Source organism: Marasmius oreades, chromosome 8 (assembly GCF_018924745.1).
Source record: "Marasmius oreades isolate 03SP1 chromosome 8, whole genome shotgun sequence".
Lineage (NCBI taxonomy): Eukaryota > Fungi > Basidiomycota > Agaricomycetes > Agaricales > Marasmiaceae > Marasmius > Marasmius oreades.
Genome location: NC_057330.1, coordinates 268,842 through 290,094, shown reverse-complemented (window position 1 = coordinate 290,094; position 21,253 = coordinate 268,842). Strand labels below are relative to the sequence as shown.

At 47.8% G+C, this 21,253-nt stretch overlaps 7 protein-coding genes across 7 annotated transcripts; 1 reads left to right on the top strand and 6 right to left on the bottom strand.

The window, feature by feature from the left end:
- Positions 1-48: 48 nt before the first annotated feature.
- On the bottom strand, positions 49-984 carry E1B28_011993 (uncharacterized protein; the record flags this gene model as incomplete). Its single annotated transcript, XM_043157055.1, has 4 exons — positions 647-984; positions 491-593; positions 289-431; positions 49-218 (listed from the first exon to the last, which is right to left on the bottom strand). The coding sequence occupies exons 2-4, from the start codon at positions 574-576 to the stop codon at positions 49-51; spliced, it is 399 nt and encodes a 132-aa protein (XP_043004420.1). The 5' UTR covers positions 577-593; positions 647-984.
- An 88-nt stretch (positions 985-1,072) lies between these two features.
- On the bottom strand, positions 1,073-1,810 carry E1B28_011992 (uncharacterized protein; the record flags this gene model as incomplete). The annotated part of the gene is made up of 6 exons (XM_043157054.1): positions 1,073-1,133; positions 1,186-1,305; positions 1,358-1,388; positions 1,440-1,492; positions 1,551-1,685; positions 1,746-1,810. 6 exons carry the CDS (start codon positions 1,808-1,810, stop codon positions 1,073-1,075), a joined length of 465 nt encoding a protein of 154 aa, XP_043004419.1.
- A 5-nt stretch (positions 1,811-1,815) lies between these two features.
- On the bottom strand, positions 1,816-2,966 carry E1B28_011991 (uncharacterized protein; the record flags this gene model as incomplete). Its single annotated transcript, XM_043157053.1, has 10 exons — positions 1,816-1,858; positions 1,910-1,976; positions 2,049-2,073; positions 2,133-2,140; positions 2,191-2,225; positions 2,289-2,297; positions 2,351-2,386; positions 2,462-2,509; positions 2,589-2,815; positions 2,874-2,966. 10 exons carry the CDS (start codon positions 2,964-2,966, stop codon positions 1,816-1,818), a joined length of 591 nt encoding a protein of 196 aa, XP_043004418.1.
- A 2,241-nt stretch (positions 2,967-5,207) lies between these two features.
- Positions 5,208-8,491, bottom strand: E1B28_011990 (uncharacterized protein). Its single transcript, XM_043157052.1, has 23 exons — positions 8,319-8,491; positions 8,140-8,256; positions 7,856-8,082; positions 7,741-7,788; positions 7,639-7,674; positions 7,570-7,578; positions 7,470-7,504; positions 7,401-7,408; positions 7,321-7,345; positions 7,182-7,248; positions 7,028-7,120; positions 6,835-6,969; positions 6,732-6,784; positions 6,641-6,671; positions 6,454-6,573; positions 6,384-6,400; positions 6,307-6,319; positions 6,162-6,245; positions 6,086-6,097; positions 5,902-6,026; positions 5,746-5,848; positions 5,544-5,686; positions 5,208-5,472 (listed from the first exon to the last, which is right to left on the bottom strand). The coding sequence occupies exons 3-23, from the start codon at positions 8,053-8,055 to the stop codon at positions 5,288-5,290; spliced, it is 1,542 nt and encodes a 513-aa protein (XP_043004417.1). The 5' UTR covers positions 8,056-8,082; positions 8,140-8,256; positions 8,319-8,491; the 3' UTR covers positions 5,208-5,287.
- A 368-nt stretch (positions 8,492-8,859) lies between these two features.
- On the bottom strand, positions 8,860-12,117 carry E1B28_011989 (uncharacterized protein). Its single transcript, XM_043157051.1, has 22 exons — positions 11,783-12,117; positions 11,499-11,725; positions 11,377-11,424; positions 11,258-11,293; positions 11,196-11,204; positions 11,099-11,133; positions 11,033-11,040; positions 10,953-10,977; positions 10,819-10,885; positions 10,668-10,760; positions 10,474-10,608; positions 10,369-10,421; positions 10,282-10,312; positions 10,106-10,225; positions 10,036-10,052; positions 9,960-9,972; positions 9,815-9,898; positions 9,730-9,741; positions 9,548-9,672; positions 9,390-9,492; positions 9,188-9,330; positions 8,860-9,131 (listed from the first exon to the last, which is right to left on the bottom strand). The coding sequence occupies exons 1-22, from the start codon at positions 11,954-11,956 to the stop codon at positions 8,947-8,949; spliced, it is 1,743 nt and encodes a 580-aa protein (XP_043004416.1). The 5' UTR covers positions 11,957-12,117; the 3' UTR covers positions 8,860-8,946.
- Positions 12,118-13,308: 1,191 nt separating this feature from the next.
- On the top strand, positions 13,309-18,866 carry E1B28_011988 (uncharacterized protein). Its single transcript, XM_043157050.1, has 11 exons — positions 13,309-14,158; positions 14,213-14,263; positions 14,317-14,379; positions 14,457-15,212; positions 15,268-15,333; positions 15,382-15,456; positions 15,576-15,650; positions 15,706-16,794; positions 16,861-18,446; positions 18,506-18,559; positions 18,619-18,866. Exons 1-11 carry the CDS (start codon positions 13,393-13,395, stop codon positions 18,640-18,642), a joined length of 4,605 nt encoding a protein of 1,534 aa, XP_043004415.1. The 5' UTR covers positions 13,309-13,392; the 3' UTR covers positions 18,643-18,866.
- On the bottom strand, positions 18,853-20,811 carry E1B28_011987 (uncharacterized protein; the record flags this gene model as incomplete). The annotated part of the gene is made up of 7 exons (XM_043157049.1): positions 20,611-20,811; positions 20,234-20,561; positions 19,405-20,171; positions 19,314-19,348; positions 19,187-19,251; positions 19,003-19,124; positions 18,853-18,939 (listed from the first exon to the last, which is right to left on the bottom strand). The coding sequence occupies exons 3-7, from the start codon at positions 19,603-19,605 to the stop codon at positions 18,853-18,855; spliced, it is 510 nt and encodes a 169-aa protein (XP_043004414.1). The 5' UTR covers positions 19,606-20,171; positions 20,234-20,561; positions 20,611-20,811.
- Between the last annotated feature and the right edge of the window lie 442 nt (positions 20,812-21,253).

The following is a 21,253-nucleotide window of genomic DNA, read 5'->3' as shown; positions in this document are numbered from 1 at the left end:
TAAGTTGAAACGTTAATCTACACCCCGAGAAATTTAACCTTTTCTTTATCAGACAAGCCCAGTTTTAGCATCGGATTCCGTAGTACTACTCGCATCCATCTCGTCTTCCCTTAATCCGAACACCATCGAATCGTCGTGTCTATCTTCGCCTTTGCCAAGACAAGTTGGTGGAGAGATTTTGCAAATGAGAATATAGGTCGCGAAGGATATCGCCCAACCTGATAGGAAGATTAGCAACACTGAATAGAAAGGAAATAACTGAGATATCAATTCGTTTTTGGTACATACCAAGGAAGAACGTCAATCGGAAAAGCTTTACCCAATTATTGTCCAACGTCGGATCCCGCACTAACATGATCAGTCCCGGTAAGGTAGGGAATACTGCGATTACCCAAGCCACCAAGGGTCTCCAGTGAAAACCATGCCAGTACCTATGAGTCCCCAAAGATTAGCGAATCGACGCAGTTGGGGGAAGAACGTGGGTCCTTACCAATATATAGACTTCTCGTCGCCAATATAAAGGTCTTGCATCTTGAGCTTGTATCGTCGTATCACATGATAGTCTGCGAGCATCATACCAACGAACGGGGATACTATGAAACAGTCGTCACAAAAAGGTTTCGACATCGGAAGAAATCTAACGCACTGAATACACCCCATCCAGACAAGACAGTGAGGAAGATACTGGCGTTAGCAAGATACTGCCAGGGGTTGGAGGCGAATCCGAGGAGTGCAAGTATGTATGCTCCCCTACGGATGTTGAGGTATTTACTAGGAGGGGAAGAAGTGTCGGGGTTCTGGAGCGTCTTTGGGAGGGAGGGATAAAGTAATGCTCACGGGTTCAGTGCACTATAATGGCCAAGTTGAGTCAGCTCCGTGTGTGGGTAGAAAAATACTTACGTCATGTTCATGCTCCCGCTGATTGAATTCAACACGATACTAATACCTAACTGCGCGCAAATGCATCCAAGGCCAGCGAAGAATCTGTGTTTAAAATATCAACACAGGTTCTGATCGTTTGAATGGGAACTGCTCACACCGCCGCTCGAACTGAACGTCAAGTCCACAAATATCAGTCTAGACCGTTCCCTCCGTAAAAAATGTCGGAGTCCATACCTCGAGGGGAGTTGCCACTAAGATGAAAGTCAGGACGTGCTGGCGGCCGCTGACGACAGACGGACTCACTAGAAGTCTTGAAGTCTTCCCACAAGAACGATAGGGTTCCATATAACTTCGCCAACAATTTGCGATGCACACGAAGTGACCACAATACCGATTGTTGACGTCACGATAATCATTAAAGGACTAGGTGAAGAGGATATAGATTCTCTTAGGCATCGAGACGAACTGCACTCACGCGGCAAACATTTGGGAAAGTGTAGGTGCCACTAAAGAGGTTCAGAAATCCGACCGTCAAACACAGAGGAAGAGTAACCTACATGGTCGATTGGCATATCGCGTCCAATCGCTCTGACCTAGCGTACCACCGCCCCTACGAATGAGTTCAGCATTTCCACCCTTCAAGGCAGAGTCACTCGTGCGAGACTTACCAAGATCCTAGGATTGAAGTCATCCCAAACACCATCGACCACCCAACGCTGCCATTGATTGGCTGTCCAGGTTGCTTCCACATCGGTCCACCGCCATGTACAGTAGACACGGCCCAAGCCAATAGGCCAATAAGTCTGTAGAACATCAACATCAAAGTTAAACGGTGAATGTGAGGGTGTCATTTTAGCACCTACGTTCCGGAAAAGATTATCGAAGAAATGATGAATGGTCGTTGTAGTCGTTCGGGAGGGATACGCATGATTATTAAGAAGAAGATATAGAAAATTCTGAAACAAGGTCATTCGTCCTGAGGGTCGTGTCGGCGGAGAAAAGGAGTAGTAAAAACCCAACAACGTACAACATCCCAATCAAGTCCTTCGTCATGAGGACACCGCCCGCGAGCGTTGAATTCATGTGGGCCAAACCTGAAGATTCAATTCGTCAGTCGGGCCTTGCTCCGCCGTGAACTGGGAGCGGAAGGGAAATGAACTATGTACCAGGTATAATGGCGCCTAGTGTAACCTAGTACGGGTTGGCTTTAGCTTATTCACCGGGGGATCAGGAGTTAAGTAAAAGCTTACGGTAGTTGCTACGATATCTGTTAGCTATTTAGAAGAAATCACGATTAAGTCGGCGTACCTTGCCCACCCCAGTAGGCCTGCAAACCATCGAAGCTGGAAAAATTGAAAGCTGTCAGAGAAATTTCGAATGGGTCCAGAGTTCATCAGGACTCCTACAATATAGACCTGTGACGACAGAGTAAGACGTATGTACTCTTACGGAGTAATGCCTAACTCACGTAGATGTTGAAACAATGATCGGAAAATAGGATCCCCTTAATTGACGGCAGAAAATGACGTTAATTGAGCGTGGAATTCGATTTCTTCAACGCAGCTATCGTGTAACTCACCGCATTCCCCATGTGAATCTACAGGCTACTGAAAACCCGATGTGGTGCCTAAACGTAAACGACGACAGCGAGCACGTTCGAATTAATAAAATATTTCACTGGCAAAGGGCCCAAGACTACAACGAACCTTTCACCCATCCATCCACATGCAACAGATAACAACCCGACGAATAGAGATCCAACTACAATTGCTCCAATAGCTTGCTGGGGAGTCAGACCGAATGCGAGAAGAGTTGACCCAGTGGTGTATGCACTGATGCACATTCCAGAAATACACCAATAGATGAAGTAGGACCAGATTTTGTATGTTCGACGTTCCGGAGGCATAGGAATGAGATCTCTGTTAGTCCATTGCTGTTCTAGCGGTCAACAAAACCGATTAGAGAACGAGAATTAAGAATGAAAGACGTACATCGTTTTTGTAGTGCGCATCTTGATCGATTGGAACCTCAATTCGTTTGAGGAGTCGACGTAAAGTGGACTGGGGAGGAGTACTTGAATTCATCCTTAGGGTCCGAATGGGGGGAAAACGAGACACCCTGACTTCTGTTATACTTTCTAGTTCTCCTCGTACTAAGCTCGCGCGTCTCACGGGGACATACTCCACCCCCGGTGACTGCACCACTCGTGTGTTCAAAAGCCCATACGATGGGCAAATTCAGGATCTTGTGGGAGGGCCATTGGCCAGTAGCGGTTTGGTACGATAACGTCGGAAACGGGAGAGGAGTCGCGGTCTATTGACGGCATACTTAAACTACCCCTGGATACTCCACGTGACCCTATACACACCTTACCTCCGTACCTCCATCAAGTAGATTCAAGGTTTACTCGGCCGCGCTGTGGTTCGATATAGCTTGTGATTGTGGATTTTAGAGCTTTGGCTTTGCACTCAAAGTTATACACAGCGCTTTGCGGAACGTAGGGCGCGACCAGTTTTTTTTTCCCGCGCGACCAAATTTTGATCTTCCAACGAAATCTTCCGACCGAATCTTCCGATCAGTCCTGATGCTTGCAGATGGCCTCCCATAGACTTAGTTTAAGTTCCCTGCAGCCAAAATTTTCATATATTGTTCGAATATTATTCTAAGACACTATTATGATAAGAAATCATGGCTGGAAGTCTTGGGAAGTCCAGTTCAAACTTCAGATGAACTTTCAGACGGCATGGTGAAGAATCACGTGCTGCCATTTAGCAGACTAGCACTGCTACTAGTAGCACAGTCTGACAGTCTAGAAGTCTAGTCTCGAACCATCTGGACATGTGATGGCCATTCCAAATATGGATATTTTTACGCGACAAAGTCCAAATTTAGGCTGTAATGTCACGTGGAGAGACGGTCTGAAGCTTGGGTCGGAAGATATGGTCGGAACATCAAAATTTGGTCGCGCGGGAAAAAAAAACCGGTCGCGCCCTACGTTCCGCAAAGCGCTGTAACACAGCGTGAAATGGAAAAATACCCAAGTGGGGAATTGTTCGTTTTTGTGACAAGTTCTGAGAATTCCCTTGAAATTCGCCAGCTCCTTTTCTTTCCTCTCGCGAATTGTGTGTCTACAGAATTTACTGAAAATTACCGAGAAGTCACCCAAAATTCACGAACTGCCTTTCGCTGGACTTGGCGAAATTATTGTTCATGGCACCCACTGGGGGCATGTTACACCAGTGTGACCATCTCCTCTTGACCTCTCACCACCTCATCACAGGGTGTCGTTGACGCAGTGAACGCTGGCCCTGTTCACAGCGTCGACGACCCTCTGAATGATGCTCCCTTTCATCCTCATCACATTAACCTTAGGAACCTGAAGATATGTAGCCACGATAATCAAGACGTTACGGAAGGAAGGAGTAATTATTAACGGGTGCGTCACTCTAGTTCAGCGCATACATGCTGCTGACACGCCGTATAGGACATAACAGACAATTTCAATACTCGAATTATTACCTGTGTGCCGCGGGCCAGAAGAATTCGAAATCATTCGTTATTTCTGTACTTCACCAGGAGAGAGAGGGCTGAGGGAGCTGCTGACGGTGTAGAGCTTGTGGATTCCCCAGCAAAGAGCAAAGAGCCTGGGAGCCTGTCTACTGGGTCCAGGCATGGGTCATTGCTGGAGACCTATTAGAGTTTTGAGGAGGCGGATGCATTGAGAGAACTTGGAGTCGAATAGACAGCTTTTCCCTATCCTCTCGAATGTAAATCCTCCCATTATCAATTCAGGCCAAATTGACACGCTTATCGATGCGAATAGAGCTGCAGAAGCAGCGAAGGGAAGAGCGGCGAAGCGGGTGCATGAGCAAAAAGCGACCATCGGTGATTTGTCCGTATATGGTCCGATTTTCTGAAGCCCAAAATCTCCCTACTTGTGTGCCGTGAATTCCTGGTAAATTGCTCGGAAATTGCGTGAAAAGACTAACAAAGTCCCATTCGTCATTTTGTCAGTACATTTTTAGATAATTGTCAGGTTTTCCCACAAGTCCCCAACAAGTTACTGGTCCGGCTTTTTCGCCATATTACCCTGTGTAAGTTCTCTTTGATTTTTGACAATCTTCACTTGAATTCTCCCGGCCCAGAGCTAGTAGCTACAATTGTCAGATCAGTATACATAATTATAAGTAGTACTATAGTATCAGAGCTTCGATACCGGCAACAGCGAACAAAAGGAAAAGAAATATTCGAATTGAAACCAGAATTAAAACTGAAGCGCCCGTATACTCACCCAGGCTGCGTTCAAACTTACTTTGGCAAGTTAACAGCCAACATAGTGATCTGTTATGCGAGTAAATACTGTGTATACATGTAAGTTGAGACGTTAATGTACACCAGGGGAAATTTAAACCCTTTCTTTATCAAACATATCAGTTTTATCATCGGATCCCGTAGTACTACTCGCATCCATCTCGTCGTCCCTTAATCCGAACGTCATCGAATCGTTGTGTCTATCATCGCCCTCGCCAAGACCAGGTGTCGGAAAAACTTTGCAAATGAGGATATAGGTCACGAAGGATATCGCCCAACCTGATAAACATCAGAAACATTGACCGGAAATGAATAACTGAGGAATAAATAAATTCGTTTTTGTTACATACCAAGGAAGAACGTCAATCGGAAAAGTTTGACCCAGTTATTATCTAGCGTTGCGTCCCGCACTGACATGATGAGTCCCGGTAAGGTAGGGAATACTGCGATTACCCAAGCTACCAAGGGCCGCCAGTGGAAACCATGCCAGTACCTGTCCCCGGAAGATTAGTGAAACGACACAGCTCCGGGCGAAAGAAAGTGGGTCATTACCAATAGATAGACCTCTCGCCACCAACATAAAGGTCTTGCATCTTGAGTTTGTATCGTCGTATCACATGGTAGTCCGCGAGCATTATACCAACGAACGGGGATACTGTCAAACAACAGTCGTGACTTGTCACCCACATTGGAAGAGATAGAACGCACGGAATACACCCCATCCAGACAAGACAGTAAGGAATATACTGGCATTGGCAAGGTATTGCCAGGGGTTGGAGGCGAACCCGGCCAGGGCGAGTATGTATGCTCCTCTACGGATGTTCAGGTATTTACTAGGAGGGGCCAAGAACTGTCAGGGTTCTGGAGCGTCCTGAGATAAAGGAGGACTGACGGGTTCAGTGTACTAGAATGATGGCCGAGATTAGCTACCACCAGGGTGGTGGGTGGGATGAGACCACGAGACTTACGCCATATCCATGCTCCCGCTGATTGAATTCAACACAATGCTAATGCCTAACTGTGCGCAAGTGCATCCAAGGCCAGCGAAGAATCTGTTTTTGAATTGAACACAAGTCAACACAGCTTGTTGTCATTTGAATTGAAACTGCTCACACCGCCGCTCGAACTGAACGTCAGTTCCACACACATATAAGAAACAGTTTTCGTCAGAAAAGATGTCGGAGTCGTACCTCGAGGGGAATTGCCGCTAACGTGAGGGTAAGGGCGCGTTGGGGACTGCTGACGGACAGAAGGACTCACTAGAACTCTTGAAGTCTTCCCACAAGAACGATAGGGTTCCATATAACTTCGCCAACCATCTGTGATGAGCACGAAGTGACCACAATACCAATTGTTGAAGTCACGATGATGGTTAAAGGACTAGGTGAAGAGGTTCGATAGATGTTCAATAGAGGTTCCGTTAGGCATCGAGATGAATTGCACTCACGCGGCAAACATTTGAGAAAGTGTAGGTGCCACTAGAGAGGTTGAGGGCTTCAGAAATCCGACCGTAAAACACAGAGAAAGAATGATCTTACATGGTCGATTGGCATATCGCGTCCAATCGCTCTGACACAGCGCACCACTACCCCTACGGAAGCTTAGTATTTCGACAGTGGAGATCGGACGACAGAGACTTACCAAGCACCTAAGATCGAAGTAATCCCAAACATCATTGACCACCCAACGTTGCTATTGATTGGCTGTCCGGGTTGTTTCCATATCGGTCCGCCGCCATGTACGGTGGACACGGCCCAAGCTAATAGACCGATAAGTCTGGAGACATCAACATCAAAGTTACACGTGAATGTAAGGATGTCGGTTTAGCACCTACGTTCCGGAAAAGATTATCGAAGAAATGATAAATGGTCGTTGTAATCGTTCGGGAGGAATACGCATGATTGTTAAGAAGAAGATATAGAAAATTCTGAAACGAGGTCATCCTCATGAGGCGTGTCGGGGGGGAGAACAAGTAAAACTCGACGCACAACATCCCAATCAAGTCCTTCGTCATGAGGACACCGCCCGCGAGCGTTGATTCCATGTGGGCCAAACCTAGCAATTCAATTTGTCAGTCAGGCCCCGTTCCGTTGTAGACTCGGAGTGGAAGGGAATTCAATTATGTACCGGGTATAATGGCGCCTAGTGTAACCTAGTGCGTGTTGGTTTTAGCTTATTCACCGGGCGATCAGGACGTAGAAGCTTACGGTAGTTGCTGCAATTTTCCGTTAGCTTCGATTAGTTGTTAAATAGAAATCACAATTCAGTCGACATACCTTGCCCACCCCAATAGGCCTGCAAACCATCCCAGCTGGAGGGAAATGAAAGCTGTCAGAAGATGTTCGAATGGGTCCAAGAGTTTGTCAGGACTCTTACAATATAGCCCTGTGAGTTGTGACGACAGAATAAGATGTATGTATTCCAAAGGAGAAATGTCTAACTCACGTAAATGTTGAAACGATGATCGGAAAATAGGATCCCCTGAATTGATTGCACGCGATTGAGCGTGGAATCCGACTTCTTCAAGGCAGCTAGCATGTAACTTACCGCATTCCCCATGTAAATCTACAGGCGACTGAAAACCCAATATGGTGCCTAAACGTGAACGTTGACAGCAAACACGTATGATTTCACTGGCAAAGGGGCCAAGACTACGACGAACCTTTCACCCATCCATCCACATGCAACAGATAACAACCCAACGAATAGAGATCCAACTACAATTGCTCCGATAGCTTGCTGGGGAGTCAGACCGAATGCGAGCAGAGTTGACCCGGTGGTGTATGCACTGATGCACATTCCAGAAATACACCAGTAAATGAAGTAGGACCAGATTTTGTATGTTCGACGTTCCGGAGGCATAGGAATGAGGTCTCTGTTGGTCCAACGCTATTCGGGGGGTCACAAAACCTATTAGAGAACGAAGATTGAGAATAGAAAGCGTACATCGTTTTTGTAGTGCGCATCTTGATCGATTGGAACCCTCGATGCGTTTGAGGAGCCGATGGAAAGTGGACTGAGGGGAAACACTTGAACTCATCCTTAGGGTGCGAATGAACGAGCCTGAAAAAAAAAACGAGGGACCTCAATCGACTTCGACTTTTTTATCAACTTTTTATACTTACTTCAAGTTTCTCCTTGTAAGCTCGCGCGTCTCACGGGGACCTTGCCCCTTCCCGATGACCGTAACACTCTTGTGTTAAAAAGCCCATAAGATAAGCAAAATTAACGATCTTGTTAACAGGGCTTTCAGGTGTTTGCGGAAAGATACCGTCGGAAACGGGAGAGCATGAGGGACACAGCTTGCACGGTATTGACGGCATACTTAAAATTTAAAACCCCCCAGGATATTCCACGTGACCCTAACACACTATAATTACTACCTCCATCCGAGGTACGGTTTACTCGCTGTGGTTCGATACAACTGCGATTGAAGAGACTTTAGGATTTTGTATTTCAAAGTCGTACTTTGATTTGACAATTTTTGCTTGCATTCTCCGAAGCTGTAACTAAACACAATTTACATACATAATTAGAGCTTCGACGCTAGCTCGAACAAAGGGAAAAAGACATGTCCGAATTGAAACCAAAATCAGAAGTTGAAGACTATTTCTGCGTTCATACTTCTTTTGGAAAAACAAAGGTTTAAAAGGTTCCTTACGATGATCATGGGCAATGGGGTCTTCTTTATTATGCAAGACATGTTACTTATAAGAAGAAGTTGAAACGTTAATGTACACCCGTCGGAGAAATTCAAACCTTCTCTTTATCAGACATATCAGTTTTAGCATCGGACCCCGTAGTACTACTCGCATCCATCTCGTCGTCCCTTAATCCAAACACCGTCTCGTCGTTATGTCGATCTTCACCTTCGCCAAGACTAGGTGGTGGAGAAATTTTGCAGATCAGGATATAGGCCACGAAGGATATCGCCCAACCTGATAGAACAATCAGAAACACATAGCTGAGATAAAAAATCATTTTTGTTACATACCAAGGAAGAACGTCAATCGGAAGAGCTTGACCCAGTTATTATCGAGCGTCGGATCCCGCACTGACATGATGAGTCCCGGTAAGGTAGGGAATACTGCGATTACCCAAGCCACCAAGGGCCGCCAGTGGAAACCATGCCAGTACCTGTCCCCGGAAGATTAGTGAAATGACACAGCTCCGGGCGAAAGAAAGTGGGCCGTTACCAATAGATAGACCTCTCGCCACTAACGTAGAGGTCTTGCATCTTGAGTTTGTATCTTCGTATCACATGGTAGTCCGCGAGCATCATACCAACGAACGGAGATACTGTAAAACAACAGTCGTCACACAAGATTTCGATATCGGAAGAAATAGATCTCACGGAATACACCCCATCCGGATAAGACTGTAAGGAATATACTGGCATTGGCAAGATACTGCCAGGGGTTGGAGGCGAACCCGGCCAGGGCAAGTATGTATGCTCCTCTACGGATGTTCAGGTATTTACTAGGAGGGGAAGAAGCGTCGGGGTTCTGGAGCGTCCTGAGGTAAAGCAATACTCACGGGTTCAGTGTACTAGAATGATGGCCGAGATTAGCTAGCACCAGTGACCAGGGGCACCAGGGGTGGTGGGTAGGATGAGACTCACGTCATGTTCATGCTCCCGCTGATTGAGTTCAACACAATGCTAATGCCTAACTGCGCGCAAGTGCATCCAAGGCCAGCAAAGAATCTGTTTTTAAATTGAACACGAGTCAACAAAGCTTGTTATCATTTGAATTGAAACTGCTCACACCGCCGCTCGAACTGAACGTCAAGTGAACAAATATCAGAGACCGTTCTCTTCGAAAAAGATATCGGAGTCCATACCTCGAGGGGAATTGCCGCTAACGTGAGGGTAAGGACCGGCTGGGGACCGCTGACAGACAGAAGGACTCACTAGAACTCTTGAAGTCTTCCCACAAGAACGATAGGGTTCCATATAACTTCGCCGACAATTTGCGATGCGCAGGAAGTGACCACGATACCGATAGTTGAAGTCACGATAATGGTTAAAGGACTAGGTGAAGAAGTTCGATAGAGGTTCTCTTAGGCATCGATATGAATTGCACTCACGCGGCAAACATTTGAGAAAGTGTAGGTGCCACTCAAGAGGGAAAGGCTTCAGAACGATTGTCAAACACGGAGAAAGAATGACCGTACATGGTCGATTGGCATATCGCGTCCAATCGCTCTGACCCAGCGTACCGCCACCCCTATGAATGAGTTTGACATTTCGACCCACGAGACAGAGTGTACGACACCTACCAAGCACCTAAGATTGAAGTAATCCCAAACATCATTGACCATCCAATATTACCATTGATTGGCTGTCCGGGTTGTTTCCACATCGGTCCGCCGCCATGTACGGTGGACACGGCCCAAGCCAAAAGACCGATAAGTCTGGAAATATCAAGATCAAAGTTACACGGTGAATGTAAGGTTGTCGGTTTAGCACCTACGTTCCGGAAAAGATTATCGAAGAAATGATAAATGGTCGTTGTAGTCGTTCAGGTGGAATACGCATGATTGTTAAGAAGAAGATATAGAAAATTCTGAAACGAGGTCATCGTCAGGGTCGGCGGAGAAAAGAACAAGTAGAACTCGACGTACAGCATCCCAATCAAGTCCTTCGTCATGAGGACACCGCCCGCGAGCGTTGATTTCATGTGAGCCAAACCTGAAAGTCTAGTAGTCAGTCGCGCGCCCTGTCCCGACTCGGAGCGGAAGGGTACTGAGTTACGCACCGGGTATTATAGCCCCTAGTGTAACCTAGTACGGGTTGGCTTTACTACTTGTTACCCGGTAACCAGGAGATAAAGCTTACGGTAGTTGCTGCAATTATCCGTTAGATTTTAGCTGTTAAACAGAAGTCACAATACAATCGGCATACCTTGCCCACCCCAATAGGCCTGTAAGCCATCCCAGCTAGAGAAAAGAAGGCTGTCAGAGGATATTCAATGGGCCCAGAGTTTTGTCAAGCCTCTTACAATATAGCCCTGTGACGACAGAGTAAGATGTATATACTCGAATGGAATAGTGTCTAACTCACGTGAATGTTGAAACGATGATTGGGAAATAGGATCCCCTGAATTGACGCAGAAAACGACACCGAGGAGGTTGATTGAGGAACGATTTTGACTGCGTCAAGACAGCTAACATGTAACTTACCGCATTCCCCATGTGAATCTGCAGACGACCGGGTAACCGATGTGGTGCCTAAACGACGACAGCAAACATGTTCGCGTTAATCAAAGATTTCAATGACAAGGGGTGCCAAAACCACGACGAACCTTTCACCCATCCATCCACATGCAACAGATAACAACCCAACGAATAGAGATCCAACTACAATTGCTCCGATAGCTTGCTGGGGAGTCAGACCGAATGCGAGAAGAGTTGACCCGGTGGTGTATGCACTGATGCACATTCCAGAAATACACCAGTAAATGAAGTAGGACCAGATTTTGTATGTTCGACGTTCTGGAGGCATAGGAATGAGGTCTCTGTTGGTCCAACGCTATTCGAACGGTCACAAAACCTATTGGAGAACGAAGATTGAAAATAAAAAGCGTACATCGTTTTTGTAGTGTGCATCTTGATCGATTGGAACTTCGATGTGTTTGAGGAGTTGACGCAAAGCGGACTGAGGGGGAGCACTTGAACTCATCCTTGGGGGTCGGAACGAACGAACCTGAAAAAACGAGGTACCTTGATTTCTTTTTATACTAGTTCTCCACTTGTCGGCCATATATCCACAGCCGTCCCACGGGGACACACGCGGTGATGGCGCCACTCGTTTTTACCTTCCTCGGAAAACTACAATGATCAAGTCGAGATCAAGATAGAGCCAGCAGAGTTTCGGTACAGCTTATGTTGCCTATCGTCGTCGGAAAGAAAGAGAAGAGTCACCGAAACTACTGACCAGCTCACGGCCTGCACGGTATTTTCGGCCACGTGTGCTTAGCTGTGACCCAATGTGACGTGACCTTTTTTACCATCATCCGTATGATGCCCGAAGTTCACACTGGCATACGAGTGCACTTCAAGGGACTGATGGATGAATAGATGGAAGTGAAGGAAGGTTTTCTGTACGCGGTAAAGTCTTGATAATACACTTGCAAGGGAGAAAACGCACACCTCATCTCCCGAAGCTGAATTATGTCCTGATAGATAAACAGGCAGATGACCAAATCCAGTCTAGGTCCATAACGTTCAACTTCACTACCATCGCGCAGTCTTTGTGGATTTCACTGAGCCGCTTGTACATACAACCTACACGGTCGAGCATCTAGCATCCACGATCCTGATATATCTTTTCACCGAGACATAATCAAATTCTCGACATCCATCTTGCGCTCGCTGTGCCTCAAGCCTTCTTGTTAATCAATTCAGTGATGGTCCGGAATTCAGTCTATGAAAGAATTTGCGGCTTGCATCAGGGTCCAACTACGCATACACATGTAATGTACGTATGTGCGCAATATGTGCGGCTACGGCTCGATTGTCACTGCCGTCAAATTCGTAAAGCCAACTGCAACCCTGGCGGCGAGACCTGTCTAATCAACGAAAGCTGGCTCCTCACCATTTTGGACGACACTCCGACAGTTTGCATGATCTGTCAACCTGCAAACCCCTTGGAACCCTGAAGCCTGACTGGAAGTGTCAGCGCCAAGCTGCCATGACATTGGGTGTCGCAAGAACTCGAACTCTCAACGGCATCCGAATCTATGTACCATGAAGAATCGCTGTTTTTAGGTGGTCGTACTATGCAGCGGTTAGGCGACGTCAAGGCCCCTCGTGAAGGCTCAAAAGGACTCTACTCGGAGAGAGATTTCGGCACTGAATCCTGCCGTATATGTGTCATTACAGTCGTAAGTAGCTCAGTTCTGGCTCAGTTCGTCCATAAAGGTTTATGATTACGATCTGTACATGTTCCCAAACTTTACATAGGCTACCTTTGAACACATAACCGTAGATATATTCTCGATGTAGGTTGGCAACAGATCCATCTTCAGGAATGATCAAGGAATGATCGCAGTGTTGAGCGTGAGAACGCGGCTTATGTGACTGTACATGTGTATGCATGGCAACTTGAACTTACGCGTCTGCCTGCATCCATCTGATTCGCCCGACGACGAAGGGCGTCTAGAGCAATCCTCACAACGACAAGCAAAACAGTGAACTATGTCAGATCCACCGGCAAAACCCAAGCCAGGATCTCTTCGTGATCGTATCGCTGCTTTCGAGAAACCTTCTTCCTCAACGCCCTCGGCAGCACCCCCACCGCCTCGACCCAAACCTGGGGGAATATCATGGAAGCCCAATCAACCATCACCGCCATCCACGCCATCTGCTGGAGCTGGGGTTGGAGATGGAGAGAAGAAAATTGGAGGGATGTCTGCGTCTGATGCTAGGCAGACGATTGGTGTAGGCGGGAGCTTGAAGGCGCGTATGGCTGCGTTGCAGAATAAAGGTGGATTCGGTCCGGCTGCGACCTCACCGCCACCTCCCGTATCGCCCAAGCCTTCAGTAGAGAAGCCGAAGTGGAAGCCTCTGCCAGCGCCAGTCACATTACCAGACGACGTTGAGGATGAAGAGAAGAAGGAGAACAACGAGGCGGGAGAGTCTACAGAAGATAAATCGAGCTTCAAGTCGCCCATTGAGGAAGAAAGTGTACAGCCAGAATCAGAATCGCAGGAGAAAGACTCGACCGCAGAAGAACCACCAGCTGAGGATGCTGACGTCGATCCAGAGGAAGAGGAAAGACGACGCAGAGCGGCTCTTGCAGCCCGTATGGCTCGACTAGGCGGCGCTAGAGTTGGAATGGGACCGCCTGTTTTTGGAAAACCGACGATGAAGAAGAAGGAAACGCCTAAGGAAGATGATCCTCCTAAGGTTGCCCAGGTTGTATCCGTCTCGCCTCATCAGGCAGAGGAAGATATTAGTGAAAGTAAGCTGAGTTCTATTCTATGGTCAACCGAATAACTGGATTGATGAATCAAAGGCAAAGACCTATTATTCAAGGAGGAACATCTGATTAACGAGCGCGAGGGCGGTAAGCAAGCACGCTGACCTGTGTATGAAGTTCCTAACAAAGATCCCTCCCAGTCAAATCTCCGCCTGCTGCAACAGTTACAACTGGCAAGTCTGAAGAAAAAGAAGACCAAACAGGTGCGCGCAACGTCGTCCCGTATGTTTCTCGATACTAATAATATTTCGTTATGAATCTTTTCCTTCGTCCACGACAGTCGTATCACCAGATAGTACATCAGTCAAATCGCAAGAAAGTATCCCAGTTAAATCACCCGATTCTTCTTCCCTCCTTTCACCTGAACCGCCCTCATCTACTGGATCAACCCCTTCCCCGCGTAACCCAAATGCCATGCCCATGTCTTCGATACCGCGAAGAACGGCCCCGCCTAGAAGGAGAGCCAAATCACCCGTCCCTCTCCCTCCGGACTCGGAGCCCGAGCCCGAAATGAAGGAGGAGGAGGCGAAGGTACAGGAAGAGGATTTCCCGAACGATGATGAGAAGATTGTACAAGAAGAACCAGACGAGAAAGTTAGTGCAGAAGCGGAAAATGAAACCGAATCGAAGGGCAAACCAGAAATTGTGGCACCTCCTTCACGAAAAACATCTGTAGGAGAAACATCTTCCGCTCCTCCCGATGGGCTGACTCCTGCTTCATTTTCGACCCCGCAAACCGGGGCTACACATGGCGGGGATGTTTCTGAGGAGTCCGTGTCGAAGTCCTTTAAGGAGCAAGAGATCATTCCAGAAAGGGAGGATGAAGGCGAAACTGTCTCCAAACTGGAGGTAGAGAACCATGAAGGCGCACCAGAAGCTGAGGATGATCCAGAAACACGCAAACGGAGGATCGCCGAAAGGCTTGCTAAGATGGGTGGCGTCAACCCGTTTGCTCCTCGTCCTCCGCAGAGAAGATCTTCTGGAGCTCCAGATGTACAAGCTCCTGTGCGGAGGGCTTCCGTGGATTCACAAGAGGGCAAGCACACTTTTCTTTTGTTATTCCTCATGAATACCGACAAATCTTCTTTTAGGAACAGACCGACGGAAAAACATTGAATCAGGGCCTTTCAGGAAGGCATCTGTCGACTCTCAGAATGGTGAGAACCAAACTAGCGTTCTTGTGATATATACTTAATTTCTTCTAGTACCAGCGAGACAAGGCAGCATTGGCTCAGTCCTCTCAGGGCAGAAGAGCGATGACGCAGAAGCAGAGGCAGATGGTAAATTCTGATCCGCTTTTTTCCCATTCCACTTTCGTCGCCAGAGATATATATCAGCTCCCGTTTCATCTGTTCTTGTTTGAAAATATCAAAACTCTTATCGTCCTCGTTATCTATAGACATCCTGAACTACGAACCTGAATATGAGCGGTCAGATATCGGTGACGAGATCCAGGTTGTAGATTCCCACGAAAGTACGTGCAGCTTCCTAATAAATCAACCCCTTTGATCTCTGATTGTTATACTTAGATGACGTTCTTCACGACCGTAGTGAACATGAGCGACAAGAAGATGACGAGAAGCCACCCATGGCGAACCTTGAAACTAAACCTGCTCCTATGTTCACTCCTACTCCACCTGTCGACGAACCCGAGAAGAACCCTGAAATTGAGGAAGACCTTCCACCTCCACCCCCACCTCCACGCCATATTTCCTCTCACAATGAGAAATCGCCTCTTGAATCTTCGACTTCTCCCCATTCACACCACCCTACTCAAGATAAAGAAGAGATTATGAGTTCTCCTGCTTCCCCTTCCTCCCGACATATTCCCCTACCAGCTCGAGATACAGTATCCCCTCCGCCACGACGAGAACAGGAAGCGAGTTCTCTTCCCTCACCTCCTGCAACCAGACGGTCTATCCCACCTCCAGCTCGTATAATCCCCCATACTCCCGAAGAGGAACGGAGAGGCGAACCACTGAGCGAAGCGGAGGAGCTCCCAGTTCCTCCTCACGCACCCTCTTCCCCACCTCCTCGAAGGTTACCTCCCCGACAGGTTCTAGATGACGATGACGGGAATGCTAGCGATGCATCTGCTGCCCCACTACCAATCCCTCATCCTCAGCGCAAGTCATTTTCACTCATGAAGTCAACTATGAGTGATAGCGGCGCGGAGGAGAGTGAGAGGGAACATGATGAGGATGTCAAACCTGCGAGGATTGTTCCACCTCCTCTCTTGCCGCTACCGCCCTCCGTGCCGTCTACGTCTCGCCCAAGTAGAATGGTCCCCCCGCCACCACCGCCGCCATCTGCTGTAGAACCCCAACCGGACTTTTATGGCGATGAAGAGGAGGAAGAGGAGGAAGAAGAAGAAGAAGAAGAAAGACGACCGATATTGCCTACACCTCCTCCACGACACACACAACCCGCTTCTGCTGTCCAAGATAAAAATGACGATGCACCTTTAGTCATTCCACCACCTAAACGCAGCTCTACTTTGAGAAGTTCTATATCTCATGTTTCCGCTCAAACGCAACCCGCTCCAACAGTTGCGACACCTGCGGTTTCTGTTTTGGATCATGATGGAGGACAAGAAATTTTGGATGAGGAGGAAGGTGGTGAGTAACATCCTTGTATTGATTTTGTATACTCGTTCTAATATCGAGGTTGATTTGATTTCCCAGACCCTATTGATCCATCATTCCACAGCCCCAGTAGGCGGACATCCACGGTGAACTTACGTGGAGACGCGCAATTAGAACAACCAGAACTACAACGAGAGCCTGAGCCTGAAGAGGATGAGGAACAAACTCGGAGGCGGACTATTGCCGAACGAATGGCGAGACTGGGTGGTATCAAGTTCGGTGCCGCACCACCGATCCCTATGGGTCGGCCAACCCCACCTAGGAGAGAACAATCTGTTGACGAAGAGCAACAACAACCTTACAATAATGATGACGAGGAAAGTCCCCAGTTGACTGAGGAGGAGGAGGAACGGGCGAGGAAGGAAAGGATCGCCTCGAAGCTGGCTAGTATGGGTGGAATGAGGTTTGGTATGATGCCGGGAATGGTTCCCCCCAGAGCGCCAGTGCCACCTTCGAAACCAGCAGAAACCTCATCACCTTCCTCTGCTACCACACCTCCTACCCCACATGCACCTTCTTCCTCTCACCCCAATCATCCACCTCCACCCCAACGTGCGCTTCCTCCCCGTCGAGTTGCGCCACCCCCTCAAGATATAGAGTCTGATAATGGTGGCAGCCAGGGTACCTCGGAAGATGGTGTCAAGGTTGAAGCGGAAGAGAGTGAAATGGAGGAAGTTGGTTACGAGGATGCCCAAGAAGAAGCTGTCGAGATCGAAGTCCCTCCACCTCCTGTGCCCACTCGTGAAGGTCGTCGTGCATCGGCACAACTAACACGGGGTACAACTCAATCTCCTCCGACTCGACCAGCTGTACCACATCCCATTCGAAGACCGAGTGTACCCCAGACCACCCAGCAAAGGAAATCGTCCGTCGATACGATACCTTCACTTCCACCTCCAAAGGTACCTCAGTCTGAATCGTATGTCATGGTGGAAGAACCGGAAGGACTCGATGCAGACGATCAGTTTCCCCCTCCTCCTCCAGCTCGACCTACCGGTCGTCCACCTCCGACCAGAGGAGCACCACCTCCGCCGCCCGCACCTATCCCTGTTCCCACAGGAGACATGTCCGAGAGTATGACATGGGAGCTGCCAGATTTTAACAACACACAAGCCGATCTCTCGCTTTCGTTCGACGACATAGGAGATTCTCCCACTGTACCACCTCCAGCTCCACCAAAATCACCAAAGTTGACCAAAGCACCCCCTCAGGACCTATCATCAGAAGACCTCATGTCCATTTGGGGTCGGGTTGGTGTTCAGATATGCGAAGTAGCGACTGGTCTACACGACAGATCCAAACGTGCGCTTATCGGTGACGGTACATACCATGGATTCGTCGAAGCTACCCTTCGAGAGGTACCGAATGCCAGTTCTGTCTCTTCAGGTTCGTATGGATACTTGATCTACATGCAATCCGGTAGTTCTGTGCAGAAAAGGGCCAGCGAGATTTTACCGGGCGATGTTTTGTGGCTACAGGATGCAAAGCTGAAGGGGCATAAGGGTATCCAGACGTACAACCAGCATGTGGGTGCGGAGGAGCCTTGTGTAGGGATTGTGAGCGAATTTGAGGCGAAGAAGTTCAAGATTAGGGTATTCCAGGCGAATCAGCATGTCGGTCAACAGGTAAGGAGCGGTTTTTTTCATGATTTGTGTAAAAAGGTTGACGATGGTATCTTTTCCAGACCGTGGAATCGGTCAGCTACAGACTTGAAGATCTGAAGAGTGGGGTCGTGAAGGTGCGTGGAACCCTAAAGTCTCTGTTTCCTTTGTATTCTGATCAAGAGCACGAGTTCAGGTTTTCCGAGTATTGGAAGCATGATAGTTGAATCGTCCCCTTTGTGTTTATATCCCTTGATCATTGAATCTAAGCATCCCTCAGTCGTTGTATTTTTACATCTTTACTGTTCGCCTCGGGGCAACAAGCCCCCTCTCGGAAACCTCGTTTACATAGAGACGTTCCCTAGCCCTATGTGGTAAAACAGAGTTTCTACAGCCATTGTACATACAGTCATCGCATTTACTAGTGTATCTACTTTCCGACACTGTTGAGATAGTTGAGTCGAACGGGGTGGTTGTCGAGCTCCGTCCCTTTCCTTTCAACAAACCCGAATTGGCCCTGCCGTCGAAGAGTCGGAAAGTGACTTAAATAAGGGGCCACAGATTGAGATCGTAAGCTCACCTTGCTCAAGACAAGGGCAGATTCATTCTTGTCGACACTGATGTAGCGATTGAAGATACCAGCGGGGGTGATGTATAGAGTGTTGGCCGTAAGGGGTACACGAATCCAATTGTTGCTGAGGTCTAGGATAGACTTTCAGTTAAAGAGAGGAATGCTCCCGCAATGTTGAGAAAAAAACACACACCTCTGAAATCAACAAAGTTGTTGCTTTGCAGGGTGTACCACATAACTTCGTTAAGGAAAATGTGCCTTTTCATCGAATAGAAGACATGAGCTTTCAAGGAGCTCCGAGTGTGAAGGAAACAACTCACTCTGTAGACCATGTCTTCTCGTTGGCTGCGGAGGTCTAGAGGATGGTCAGAAAGATTGTTCCTTACGAATGTAAACAGTAAGATGCATTACCGATTGGATCGCTTGGATGTCAATGTCGGCGGGGTAACCGCGTTGCGCAGCGATGGCCTTTAAGCGGGCTTCATATCCTTGCTGAGGAACAGGAATGATTTGAATACCCAAAGATGCCAGTACCTCTGAAGAGACGGAAGCCCCCTTGTGAAGAGGCGCTTCAGCGCCGGGTTGGTCGTCGTAGAAGTATGCAGAGTTCATGGTAATGGCGATGATGGGAGGTAAAGGTCAAAATTGAGAGCTACGAGTAACCTGAGATGTTTTTTGTTTTTATAGCCCTGGAATGGGTTGAAACATGCTCTCCACCTTACCGTCACGGGCCGCAAGACACCATATCGATCTGACATGGGCGTTATCGGGGTTGCAAGTTGTGTGAAATGGTGATGGGTAGAGGGCGTGCAGTCGGCGTCTCGAGAAGGGTGAATTGGTACGAAAGTCACCTTGTATCCATGTGGGGCATGTCCCAAAAATATCTGTAATTGAACGTACGATTTCTATCATCTTTAATCGACCATTCATTCACCATGATCTGCAACGTTCCACACTCTGGATCTTCCTCATGTCTTTCCAAGAAACTCATAGTTGACTTCTCTGTCGCTCCAGCCTGGTAACTCTATCTGACGGAGAATGTTGAGGTCTGTGCTTTCGATGGGGGAAACGGTACGATGGGCCCAGCGATCAAATTGCATTTTTGCGTTGTATCCCGAAATTAGGTGCCATTTAGATCTTTATCGATTATCCCGAATCCTTCGTAACCGGTACTTCTTCTAACGAATGTAAAATTCAGTCACCAGGTTGATTAGAAAAGTCAGAAACGCGAATCAATCACCAGACTTCCCGAGATATTTTAGTTCTACCTTCCCAAGACGTAACCCTACATAGAGGCCATAGAACACCATCCGCGGAATATCCAAGTTTGCGTAATGCGGTCACAGAAATCAGGCCTCCGCGGAAAGAGATAACTTCCAGGGACGGGCGAAGAACCGAAACTCGAGAGTATGAGGTAGGCAAACCCTGCGCAAACCGGTTCTGGAATCTCTATTGGATTTTCCAACTTGTCATTGCTCATGCTGCGGACTCCTTCAATGGGTGACGCATATCGACGGCGCTCATTCAACCCTTCATACCGGGATCCCTATTGGTTCCTCGTGGCAGTCCTGGTATAAACAGTCAGCTAGGAAATAAGCAACCAAGCTCAGACCTGACCCTGATACGATGGCCAGATGTAATGCGTGCATGAGAACCCAAGATAAAGAACGTAGTCGACCTTACCACGCGGGTACTATTTGTGCAAATGGCCTGGAATTTGTAACAGCTTCGATGCTATGAGCGTTTACATTGAGTAACAAGTGGCCATATATGATTCGGGGAAGGAGAACGTTTTCTAGCAAATGACTAAGAAAAAGCCGTAAAGACGCCGTGCCAGCGGACCATTTTTATCCCACGGTGATCAATTTATTTTCGATTCCATCACCTCCAGCTTGAGGGCCTTCAGCTCTTTTGGAACACCACGACCCACTGGAAGTGTTGCGAGGTGAGCATGAATTGGTGGGGCTCGACTTGGTGCCCGAGGTGTTAATTGGCACCGGAAGATGTGGTTCAATGGATTGGGGCAAGTGCCTCGACTCAAGGGAATGTAACCGAGATTTTGCGAGAAGCGGGGGCACAGGTACGACGTTCCTCTACCTCTTATCCAGTCGTATAACCGTCTCTACTAACCATATCATTTAGGGATTACACGTGCGCGATATAGTAGCGTTCAATGTCCGAGGACTCTAGGTAACATCCATTGGTTGCAGAATTCAACTGACCCGCACATACGGTTGTAGCTCGACTCGGATATCTCGCT

What these genes read in the sequence shown, in the direction of transcription:
- E1B28_011990 (XM_043157052.1), bottom strand. Translation starts at nt 8,055, where the DNA reads ATGCCTCCGGAACGTCGAACATACAAAATCTGGTCCTACTTCATTTAC. An exon ending in TGTGGATGGATGGGTGAAAG is followed by an intron (nt 7,789 to 7,855) that starts GTTCGTCGTAGT and finishes GTTCACGTTTAG; the next exon opens with GCACCATATTGGGTTTTCAG. An exon ending in ACTAGGCGCCATTATACCCG is followed by an intron (nt 7,249 to 7,320) that starts GTACATAATTGA and finishes TTGAATTGCTAG; the next exon opens with GTTTGGCCCACATGGAATCA.
- E1B28_011989 (XM_043157051.1), bottom strand. Translation starts at nt 11,956, where the DNA reads ATGGCCGACAAGTGGAGAACTAGTATAAAAAGAAATCAAGGTACCTCG. An exon ending in AGATTCACATGGGGAATGCG is followed by an intron (nt 11,294 to 11,376) that starts GTAAGTTACATG and finishes GCGTCAATTCAG; the next exon opens with GGGATCCTATTTCCCAATCA. An exon ending in ACTTCAATCTTAGGTGCTTG is followed by an intron (nt 10,422 to 10,473) that starts GTAGGTGTCGTA and finishes ACTCATTCATAG; the next exon opens with GGGTGGCGGTACGCTGGGTC.
- E1B28_011988 (XM_043157050.1), top strand. Translation starts at nt 13,393, where the DNA reads ATGTCAGATCCACCGGCAAAACCCAAGCCAGGATCTCTTCGTGATCGT. An exon ending in TTTGGATGAGGAGGAAGGTG is followed by an intron (nt 16,795 to 16,860) that starts GTGAGTAACATC and finishes TTGATTTCCCAG; the next exon opens with ACCCTATTGATCCATCATTC. An exon ending in ATCAGCATGTCGGTCAACAG is followed by an intron (nt 18,447 to 18,505) that starts GTAAGGAGCGGT and finishes TATCTTTTCCAG; the next exon opens with ACCGTGGAATCGGTCAGCTA.